At 33.7% G+C, this 12,451-nt stretch overlaps 1 protein-coding gene across 1 annotated transcript; it reads left to right on the plus strand.

The window, feature by feature from the left end:
* LOC109835176 (secretory carrier-associated membrane protein 2-like) lies at window positions 2,807–11,263 on the plus strand. Its single transcript, XM_020403164.1, has 13 exons — window positions 2,807–2,845; window positions 3,041–3,064; window positions 3,163–3,279; window positions 3,484–3,546; window positions 4,709–4,742; window positions 4,893–5,015; window positions 7,064–7,126; window positions 7,227–7,320; window positions 7,434–7,479; window positions 7,569–7,636; window positions 8,600–8,648; window positions 10,359–10,424; window positions 10,664–11,263. Exons 1-13 carry the CDS (start codon window positions 2,807–2,809, stop codon window positions 10,748–10,750), a joined length of 873 nt encoding a protein of 290 aa, XP_020258753.1. The 3' UTR covers window positions 10,751–11,263.

The following is a 12,451-nucleotide window of genomic DNA, read 5'->3' on the forward strand; positions in this document are numbered from 1 at the left end:
AATTGGGGTTTACAATCTCACAAATAAAACCCTCTCACAAACTCTCAGATCCCTCACACAAATATTCTCACAAAAGGGAATGCTAAAAACAAAGAACATCTACAAAAGACTTGCTTTTCCTCCGGGAATAGCCACCAAAAGCACTGCTCCTTTTGTTCTCTGTGTCTGCTACAGCCGCCAAAAGAAAACCCCAGCCTTGCACTCTTCCGCAGCCGCAAAAAAAAGGAACAAAACAAAAATCCTTCCTTGCACGCACAGCCGCCAAGGCTCTGTAAACAATCGGCAAAATCCCTCCTTCGCACACAACCCTAGGGGTTTTTGCTATTATTTATACCTATTGAATCGGGTGGGCCTGAGTTGTTATCTCACATATTCTCTTCACGAGATTTTCTCGTGGTCCCCACAAAACGTGTGAAAACACACGCGTCCACACATCAATGATTTGGGAGGCTGTTTCAAAATATTAAAAATTTAAGGGACAACTATCGAAATGGTCTTTTCTTAAAATTTATTTCTAGTGAGGTTATCGATCAACTAAGCTTCATGTTTGTCAATCGATTAAATGTTTTCATTTTTTAGCTATTAACTAATTTTCATTATTTTCTTCTATATTATGGAATTTCTAATGTATAGAAGACAGTTTAGCTTCTATTCTCTCTTACAAGTTACAATTCAAGTTAGTTTAGCTTTTTATTCTTTCTACTATCTATTCTTTTTTGAATTTGAATGTTAATATTGCTACTTCCTAAATCATCGGATTATGAAGCATACGAATGTTTATACTATATTGTGCCCTTGATTAGATAGGTTGAGAAATATAACAACTAACGATAAAAATAGTTATGCTAATCTTTATCTTAGTATGCATGATTTTACTCTAGAATGACCAAAATTTCTTCCTAATTTTTTACTTTAGATCTTTATTTTTTGCATTATATAATTTCGTCATTTTCTATCCATGAAACATATTGAGAACATGAACAAAATAATTACGTGCAACGCACGTGCACTATACTAGTTAACAAAAAAGCTATTTTGATCCAAAAGAAAGACATATGTTACGAAATTGGTACAAAAAAATATGTATTAAGATATCGTTAACAACATGATGCAAATTAATTGAAATAATGAGCATTTTAAGGAGAAAAGAATGAAATTAGTCGACTAATGAAAAGAAAGAAAGAGTACGGTTTCAAGAATTAAAATAGCCGTTGGTTTGGTTAGTTTAGATTTAAATTTTCTCAAACCGAACCGATCGACGCATATTCTAAAAACAAAACCCAACTATTAAAATTCAAATTCAAATTCAGTCGGTTCGATCAGCTTAATCGGTTTGGACCGATTAATGCTCACCCCCAGGGGAAAGACATGGATTTAAAATCCCTGTTGAGGTAATTTATATTTATGCTCAAAAAAATAACGGTTAAAGCACGCAGCATACATGGAGGAAGTATGAGATGTATTCATCTTCCAAATAGCATTCACGCATTCCCTTGTAAAATAAAATGATCGACTAGATTGGACACGTGAACCCTTTGAAAAGTAAACGTTCACCAAAAGAAAATACAACATTAGGCTTAAAAAAAAACTAACTATTAAAAAAAAGACATGAATACGACTTTTTAACCACCTATACTAGCGTTGTACGAATCATCCTTCAAGATTTACAACTTGGTTAGCTCATCAATCCGCGTTCTCAACATTGACAAAGACATGAATTCGTTTTTTCTTTCATCTTTTGTCCTAGCGAGCATCCGTGGGTAACTGGTTAGAAAACTAAATTTTTTTACTTTTCCTACTAACCCTCATTAATTATTTTATTACTTATTTACTAATCAAATAGTTTAGATCGAGGAGCTTTAAAAAGGGATTAAAAAAAAAAAGGATTAAGAAAGGCGAGGAAAATACTGCGGTTATCTACTCTGTCCTCAGCTCTCTTCTTTGAACGAGGAAAGAAGGGGAGGAAAAAAAAAAGAAAAGAAAAAAGTAAGAAGTCTTCCTTCTGTAGAGTTTGTAGCTTAATCGTTTGAGAAGAAAACCGGCAGCATGGGTATAACACGTGGTGCTCTGCAAGGCTGTTGCTGTTTCTTCAGCGCACTTCCCTTTGATTTTTTTGATTTTTTTGTTGGAAATGACGCAACATACGTGGCGTTGGGTGTGGACGTATTACACCAATAAAATTTAGATCCGACGTTCTGCTTCCTGAATGAATGAATTGATTTCGGGTTCCATTTGAGCACAGCTTCGAATTGGCGGCGGTGTACTACGAAAGATGATGCGGTGTTGCATATTGACCAAGTCAAACATCCATTTGCGTTCTGAGTTTCCGAGAGATTTAAGACAGGTCAAATTTCACCGTTGAAAAGAAGCTAACACCTTAGCAAACATCTTATTGACAATTATGGTCCTTCACTTTTATAAAATTAATCTTCGCCAAACCTATGTTTTCTGACTTCTGTGAGCTCCTTCCCTATGTGGTATTGTTCCCTTTCATGTTATAAAGTTTAGCATCTGTTTTAGTTTGATTAGATTTCAAGGTGGATGCCCGTCCAGAAAACTTAATCCCATTTGTATTTACAGTCTCAGTGCCAATCAGAGCCAGCTCGTCGGAAACAAGCTGGTGGGCAAGCAAGTTACGGTGGAGGTGCATTCTACACATACAGCTAAGCCTTTTGGATTTGGCACTTGATATGCTTGAAACTTAGGGTTCTGATATAGTAAAGTAACTTTTCTCCACCCCCCCCAACCGAACTAATACTTCTAATTATTTCCTTTCATTCGGTAACTTCTCTGTAAGTATGATTACATGGCGGATTTCAATGTTCGCCATGGAAGCTTTGCTAGCGTGTAAAGCATCCAACAACGTATTAGACTTTTAAATTAGAAGGAATCATGTTTTTTGGTTCCCTGAGCTTTGCTAAGATCTTCAGGGAAATTTCAGTAGTAATGAATAATTTTTTTGGAAATTTTTCATGGACCTGCTTGAAACTATTGAATTCTTATTTTCTTTGTTTATGAGCACTGTAAATGTTCTTTTAAGCTATTCCACAATGTTAGAGTTCTGGTATTAACTGGTGCAGTGCACTTGGCTAAGTTGTTGCCAAATTGCTTATTTAGTGCTATCTTCCTTTTGATAAGTTCTTACTATTTGTGCATTAACAGAACCCTGGCAGTGTTCCTCCTGCTTCAAATTCAAGGCTATCACCTCTTCCTCCTGAACCTGCTGACTTTTACAATGATCGGGGAGCGACAATAGATATTCCTCTTGATTCATCAAGGGTAGGTTAACTATATTAAATTGTTAATCAATCAAATTGATATGGATAGAGGTAGTTCCTTGATGTTGAGAGTCATAGTTGGACAATATTTGATTGATAATAATGTTCAATTAATTATATTGGTTCTTAAACATCTATCTTGTTTCTTTCTTGTAGATGGGTAATCCTCTATGAAATCTTGAATTTTTTTCTATATTTTACGTAGGATATAAAGAAAAAGGAAAAGGAACTCCAAGCAAAGGAGGCAGAATTAAACAAGAGAGAAAAGGTACAGTTAATTCTCATTGCCAATTATATACATTGTTTGATAAATAGTCATCCCAAATGGATCTCCAGCCCTGATTGCTGCACTAAATGTTAGTGTTGCAAAGGTGGTAACTTATTATGTACATAGTTTTGGTACATAGTTATCTTGCATGAATCTTCATCCCTATTGCGACATCAAATGTTATATGTAGTAATTCCTAACTATTGAACATGATATCTTCCATAGATGATCAATTAATCCTATTATACTTCTGTGATACTCTATTGATGCAACCTAGCATCGATCATGCCTAATTCTAGCCGTGTGCAACTTCACACGATCATGTTTTCCCCTCTAAAAAATGTACCATGATATTGTGTTTCATCTACTAACTTTGAAAATAATAGTTAGATATTGGTTATATTTTCAGTTTCCTATAGTATCTCTGGGGATATGTACACAAGCTGACTGAAATGCTTCAGTTACTAATTGTTTTTTCCCCTTCCTATTCATGTTAAATGCTAGTGGAGTTGCACATGTACTGTAATTCAGTTTATTTAGCAATGTAAATTATATAATTGAATTGTATAATACATTAGGTGTGATTTACATAATCTGACTCATACTGGTAAAAACTTCACATGATATTTATTGTCTCCATTTATGCTAAATACTAATGGAATGCATGTGTCATTAATTCAATTCTGTTTGCAATAGAAAAAAGAGCATTTTTTATGTGATCTGGTAGGCTCTTTGGCTATATTTGTGCCTCAAATATGAATCACTTTCCTATATACTACAGTACCCTCCTTGTACAGACTTCTCATTGTATGTTGTTGGCAATTCTTTTTGTGCAGCTTTCTCTGTCTTCAGTCATGTTGTATTAGTGAGCCCGTTTGATGGGAAAATGTTTGCATGATGCTGATGAATATGGAATGTGCATTTTCTTTCTTTTCTCTATTCAATTTGAAGGATTACTGTGAAGTGATCTAGTTGTGTATCATAATTTGTTTTTCTACCTGTAGAGGTCACTTAAAGGTGTTTTTCTTTAATTTAAAAGAAACATAATTTTGTGCTTATTGAGTTCATTTCTGCATAAAGTTGAGCTTTCATCCATTTTCACTGGGAAAACTTTGTTACTAGTTTACTGCTTACCACTGAATTTTTTATTACTATCATATAGGAACTAAAACGAAGAGAAGAAGCTGCATCTCGTGGTATGTTTTCATTTCTAACTTATCAGTTCAAACAGATTAGCAATCCATTATCTTGATTCTGCTACAATCAATCATATTTCATTTTCAGAAGCTTAAGTAGATTCCTTTCTCAGCTACCTGAAAGAGAATTTACTTCATGTGCTTTTGCAGCTGGAATCGTTATAGAGGAGAAAAATTGGCCACCATTTTTCCCCATTATTCATCATGATATTGCAAATGAAATTCCAATCCACCTTCAAAGGTTGCAGTATTTTGCATTTGCGTCGTTGTTAGGTATGCTTACTGCTAACTTGAAAGATTTTTCTTTTTCACTGAACAGCAATACATTTTTCCTTTGTTTTATTAAGCAATTCTGCTTTTTGTTAGGCTTTTATAGTCCAATTTTAACTGTAGCTCAAAGGTTTACTGAATTGATAGCTCAAACTAGCAATGTTTATGTGACATTAGAATTCTTTAATACCACGATAATAATCTTCTCTTTCATTACTAAATTTCAGATATCACATTTGATTGAACTTTATTCCCGGATTTATATAATCTTGTTATTGTTTATTTTAGCATTGTTTTATCTGGTTAGGATTCATTTAGTGTTATGTCATCCCTTTGTGCTTTTGAAGCATAAACTGATAAATTGACTTATCAAAGTTCCTTTTCTAGTTCTTGTCCCATACCATTTTGTACGTCAGTAGCACAAACTTTTTAGTTTAATGATTATCTTTGTATGTCTAATTTTTTCCTTGTTCTTGGATAGGTACCACAATGTTTAAATTTTCGAGTTGAATTCCTTGCAGTTGTTTAGTATTAAATTTCAAAATTTACCTTTTACTCTTGGTTATGCAGGCTACCAAGATTTCCCTTCTGATTTTTTTTTTTTGTTCTATATTTTCGGAGTTTTAAAGTTAGTACCACTTGGGGGAGATAGTCAATAGATAAATGCTTTCTATTTGAGGAGTTTGATTTTTAGTTAATCAGTACCTAGAATTTACATTTCTTGGATTCAAGGTTTTAAATATTGGCTTAGGTTACCTGGACGCTTCATCTAGGTTGTCCTATCTGTGTCCGACACTTCCCGTGTTCGTGTCGGACACTCCTTGGACACTTCTTGAATACATATATACATTATTGAGATGTGTACTCGATATATAACACATGTTTTAGTTTAAAAATAAAAACTCGTGATACACTTTCTTGAACATATTATCGTACACTTAATCTCAAAAGTATGCAACTCATTAGACTCAGGACAAGTTCATTTTAGCACATGCCTAGTTCATAAGTATGATTTTAAAGGGTTGTCTGAGTTTCTAGTTAAAAAACGAGCTGTTTTTCAATTTATAATCTACTCAATAAAAGAAATTTGAAAGGTATAAGGATTTTAGTTCTCGTAACATGTGAATAAAAAACAATATCACTCTCTTATAGATTATTAAGTTTAATATGTATATCATATTGTCTTTATATCCAAAAATTTGCAATTTTGTCGTGTCTTGTACCCGCACCCTTATCTGTGTCCGCCCGTGTCTGCACCCTTGTCCTTGCAACATAGAATACCAAGGAAATATCGGATGGCCAAAATCCATATCGGAATGCGAATATCAAGAAAATATCGCGGCTATGTAGTAAATATTGAAGCGCTGTATCGAATGATATATAATACAATATCACTAGATGGAATCCAAATATATTTAATTAAATCTAAGCAATATTTTAAAAAGCCTCCGCCTAGCCTGCCTAAGCTTTCTGTGACCTTGAATCTAAGCATACAAATATGTAAGTAATAGATGTTTGGGATCATTAACTAATTATAGAAACTTAGGGAAAAGATCATGATAGACCTTGCTAGGAAACATCATAGGGCTGGATTTTGCTAAAAAAACGTTAAAGATATTTTATAGAACTTTGTTATTTAGCGATACGCTATATAAAAGGACATATTGGTCTACATATCGGCTAACATATTGGCCATGTCGGGGATGTATCTCCCAAAAATTGCCAATAAGTGGTAAAGGATATTGAGATCATATCGTTTTGCGGCAAGCGTTGTAACAGCCGGATATACTGGCTATATTGGGGATATTTTAGAGTAGTGCTTTGGTTGTTCTGGGTATACAGAACTTGTTGAAAGGTGTAGTTTGGATTTTCTTTTTCCTACCGACTCACTTGTAAATCACTACTGGTCCACCTCTTCTTTCTGTTATTTATTTTTTACTATTATTATTATTATTATTATTATTAATTAATTTATTTTGGTCTGGACATCATATTTTGTGGAAGACTGATCAAAGCATGCTCAATTCTAAAAGCATTTGGTTGTTTCACAGGGTTATTTTTGTGCCTATTTTGGAATATCATATCAGTTACTGCAGCTTGGATCAAAGGAGAAGGTGTGTTTTTTGGTTACTCTCTGTACGTTGAGCTGTGATTTAGCTGCTGGTTAGCCTTAATGATCATCTTCCTACTAAAGAATGTTGGTTTTTTATTTAGGTGTGAAGATCTGGTTTCTTGCAATTATCTATTTTATCTCGGGTGTTCCTGGGGCTTATGTTTTGTGGTATAGACCTCTTTATCGAGCCATGAGGTATTATTCACAGAATATACACTTTTTTGAGTCATTATTTCATGTATTTGGACCAGTTCAGCAACTAGAATTTGAGGTTATTAATTGACATGCATTTGCAACACTATGTTTAGGACGGAAAGTGCTTTGAAGTTTGGATGGTTTTTTCTGTTTTATATGGTAAAAATTTTGAAGCTCTGATATTACAAAATGTTTTGGCTTCTTCGCTTAAGGTCAATTTTAATGTGTCATTTTTATCTCTTTTGCAGCTTCACATTGTCTTTGTCATCTTCGCAGCAGTGGCTCCTCCAATATTTTTCAAGGGGAAATCCTTGACGTAAGTTTCTTCTAACATTATACTTCTTTTTTGAAAATACTTAAACTTTTTTACTTTGAAGGAAGGGTAAAGGTGTTTCTTTCAAATTAAAGTGTATGGTTTACAGATGCAACCTCCCTTCTATTATTTGTTGTTTGAGTTGAGGGATAGTGAACCTTGTAACAATGACATGAATCTTTACTAGAATGATTCTCATGAGCAGATGTATACTTTATAGCCTTCTATTTATCCTTCAACACTTCTGCAATGATTATCTGAAACCACCCAGCGGAATGGTCATATGACACAAATGCATACATATACATGACGTCTTTCAATAGGCATACTGCAAGCATGTTTTGTTTATACACAAACTATCATGCAGTGCTCTTGATTTGCAAGTGGTATGTCCTCTAGTAGGGCGACTGTATGGCCCTTGTACGTTTTTGCCATATCATAACTTTTCATGCTGTTGGAGCATAATTTTCTCCTTATTATGTATAATTCTTTACATTTCTTTATCCTCTAGCTATGTAGCAGTGATGGACTAATTTGAACTCAAGCAAGTAATGGTGAGACTCCAATATCTCGGATTCTCAATATATATTTGCATTAGTCTTCCAAGTAACTGGCCTTTTGTTGGATTCTAAACACATCCCAAATGAGGGTCCCAGAGGGTTTTTTTCTGGTTGATAATTGACCAGTATATTGTGGAGGAAGATAGCATATGTGCAAGGGATTGGGTGGGCCAGTAGCCACCCTAATTAGCCAAAAAAAAAAACTTTGATTTAATTGTTACAGAACTTTTCTATTTTTCGTGGTCCAAACTTACAGCCTAAACTAACTCATTTAGAGGGAAAGTACAGCAGTATTCATTTGGCAGAGCAGATCTATCACAGAAGTGCCACAATAGATTATGCACATGATACCTATATTAGTCATTGCATGCTAATGTTTCCTTCTTTCCATGATTCTGTGCTGCAGGGGTATTTTGCCAGCCATAGATGTCATTGGTGATCATGTCATTATTGGGGTGAGTCAAATTATTCCAAATCTAGCTCAGAACTATCTACTATCTATGTGCCTCTGAAAAAGTAGTATGAGTAGACAACGTTAAAGTACGTGGTAAAGGAATGCTGGTATCTAATGTTGGTATCTTGCTAATAATGCTCTATAATTTTCCAATATTTTTCATTGTTGTTGCATGCCATATGTTTTTATCAGGTAACAGCATGTGGCCGTCTGAAGTGTGAGAAAGATGATTTTTGTTTTCATAATACATAACATGAAATAGATTCTTGCCCTTGTTGGTTATTCTATGTATTGAACATTATTTACAAAATATGGTTGGGTTTGGTGTTGCGGAAGGGGAAGTATGGGCTGCTTCCATCCATGTTATAGTAGCATGAATATAGTGCAGTATTATATTCACTGGCTAGATGAGATCCTCAGACAAATTAGTGCATTATATTAGCAATTCATTTTTTCTGCAATTTACCTGAGTAGGGCAGATTGGGAAAGAAGGTAGATCCTCAAATTACAAGAGTTTCGAGATATCATGGGTGTCATTTCGAGTGAGAGGAGGGCATATACAGATCATGTTGGAGACTAAACTCAGCTTTGGTACTACCTCCAACATGCCTGGCAGCGTGTGGTTAGAATAGCCACTTGATAGGTGCATTAGATTATTTAAGTCTAAAATCCAAGCAGAAATTCTAAGTGCTCCATATTCTTGAATCCAAGTTTTCATTCTTTAGACGAACATTGCTATATGATTGTTATTTTATTGTAACGGTCTATTGTATGGTACATATGTGTGCAATTGACTCTGATGATGGGAACTGAGACACAAAAGGAGGAACTGATTTAGACAGAATTTATAATTTGTGAGCTTATCTGTCTCATGTTGGATGCTTGACATTAAACTTCTACAGTATTTCATTTTAAAAGATAACTAGAATTATGTCCTGAGTTGAGTGTCAATGTCACTGCTAATGTAATCAGTCATCATTGTTATATGATAAAAAAGTAGAAAAACCAAAAGCCCCTCAAAGTGCCACTAATTGGCTGAAAAAATCGGTGGCCGTTTGCTTAGCGTAGAGCTATAGAAAGAACGCCCAAACACACTTTAAAAACTTAAAAGCCGTACTTCGACCCACTCTCCAGTGTGCTAAAGTAGCATCAGATGTCCAGATTGTATCATTCATGTACTAAGTTGTGCAATTCAACTGACCAAACTTTTTTTTCACAAAGATGTATTCTCCTTTCTATTTCCTTCACGATCTCGTTGATAGTTGACACTTGTGTTGATTAGGAACTCTCCTATCTATTTCCTCCTGCGATCTCGTTGATAATTGATGACTATGTTGATTAGGAACGATCTTACGGTAACAGTTGATAATTGATGACTATGTTGATTAGGAACGATCTTACGGTTACATAAGTTGTCGCTAACCTTCAAAAGGTTATTTCTTAATTATTTATTATATTTGTCTTTGAGATGCTCCCAATGCATTATTTATTGTTGTCTAGAAATTTAAACCATAAGAGGTTCTCTTTTTATTTTAGATTTTATCAATTTTCATTTTTTCTAGTATCTTTTGTTTTTGTTATTTTACCTTTTTATATTTGTTTTAAAATTGTCTTAGCACTTTTTAGCGTTAACGCCCTAGAACCTAAGCAACACTGCTGCTTCCCTCTCTTTTCACTTTTCACAGTGAATCATTTTTTTTTTATTCTGCAGATCTTCTACTTCATCGGCTTTGGATTCTTCTGCATCGAAGCTCTTCTCAGCATTTGGGTCATTCAGGTAATATTTGCAGTGATGATTTTTTTGTTCTATTTTATCAGTATGTAATTCGTTTTAGCTTTAGCTTATTTTTCTTAGTTCCCTCAAACGTCATTTAGAAACATACCCCTTTGGATATGTCTGTATAACTATAACAGCAGAATGCACCTATTGTTAGGTCTATCTTGAAATTGATTAGCTATACTATATTTAGCATCTTCGTCATCAAAAATATATTTATAACACCATTCCGATTGCAGCAAGTATACATGTATTTCCGAGGGAGCGGGAAAGCTGCAGAGATGAAGCGGGAAGCTGCCCGAGGTGCCATGAGGGCAGCAATGTAATACAGGCATCGTATATCTCGGCTCCAGTGTTGCTGGTCAGTGAGAAAGTCTTTATCTGTTAGTGCAACAGGCAGGAGATATCTTCTTACATATCGGTTGTCTGTTTTTGCCAATGTTATATAAGTTTTCTTGATTTATGTGGAAATTACCTTGTAGATGTGGTATAGCACAATGGTGGATCCTTTTTCTTCTTTTTCGCGTACTGGAGGTATACTGCAGCTTTGAGACCATGTTTGTGATGTTGGATATGTTTATCTTTTTTTTTTTTTTTTTTGTTTTTTTTCTATGTTTTTTTTTTTTTTTTTTTTTTTTGTTCTTTTTCCCTAGTTGTGGTGTAGTAGTAGTGCAGGAACAGGTTGTTGCATATTTGTTCGAACAGAAGCAACTTCATTGTGTATGATTTACTTTGTTTAAGATATTTTCACATGTTGCTGCGTATTTTTATGAACGGAAGGGCAATCTCATTGTGTATTAATTATATTTTAAGCACGATATTCTTGTCAACATTATAAAGCTGTAGATGGTGCCTGTAAGCTTTTTATTTCCTTCTTTCTTTCTTTCTTTTTCCCCCCATCAGAGCTTCAAGCTGTAGGTTGTGTTGCGTTCGAGCTCTCACATCTTTAAATTGCTGTCTAACAGTTCAGCTTGATGATCTGGTTTCTGCTGTTTTGCCTGAGGATGAGGAACCTCTTTTGAATTCAAAAAGAATCCTAATATTGCAAGCAAGAAATGATCGTACTCCTTTTAAAAGTACGAGTTTGGGAAAATCTTTTTATGGTTAATATTATCCCGCTTTTAACTTTTTTTAGTATTACATTGTTGTTCTAATCTATTCTAATTATTTTATCTTTTTTGAATTGATAATTAAATAATTTATCATATTCATAGTGAGACTTAGCATGTTATTGGATAAAGGAGATATGTTTGATATAATTCAAATCATTTACTTATTTCAGTTCGCAGATAAATCTAAAAAACATATGCTAGCCATCACCTAAAAGTTTTTGGACTTTGTAAAAAATATTCTTCAAATTTTTTGAAATTGCAAAAACACTTCTACAAATTCAAAATGTTATTAAAACATCTTAAAAAATATAAATTTTACTTATTTCAATTCAGTGAGAAATCTGAAAAACATATGCCGGCTAAAAACTGAAAGTTTTTAGCTTTGGAGAAAGTATCTTGTAAGTTTTGAAAAATGCAAAAAACACCCCTAAAATTTAAAATTTGTAAAAAACACCTTAATAATTTCAAACCTATAAACACACTAAAAACCTACAAATAACACAAATAAACCCCCAAAAACTATGGAATTTACAATAAACACTTTAAACTTTTTACAAATTTTAATACGCTTGATTGATTGACTATATAGGTATAGAGACCATAGATTACTTTACTTTCTCGCATGAACTAATATTTGACGTTTAATAATTTAAATAGTTACTTTTAAATTTAATATAAAAAGGAGTTCTAATAACATTTATTTATTTACCTACAGGATAATATAATCTTAATTTCTATTTTATGCTTGAGATTTATTCCATAGTTTCACGTATCAAATTAGTAACTAAAATAATAATTATTTATGCTTAAATTAGGATGATTGTAGTTGGTCACTCACTATGAAATTTTCATGAAGATATATACATTACTTTCTATAGCTATCTGCACTGTCCATGTATATTTTATAAATTAGTT

The sequence above is a fragment of the Asparagus officinalis genome, chromosome 3 (genome assembly GCF_001876935.1).
Source record: "Asparagus officinalis chromosome 3, Aspof.V1, whole genome shotgun sequence".
NCBI classification, from domain to species: domain Eukaryota; kingdom Viridiplantae; phylum Streptophyta; class Magnoliopsida; order Asparagales; family Asparagaceae; genus Asparagus; species Asparagus officinalis.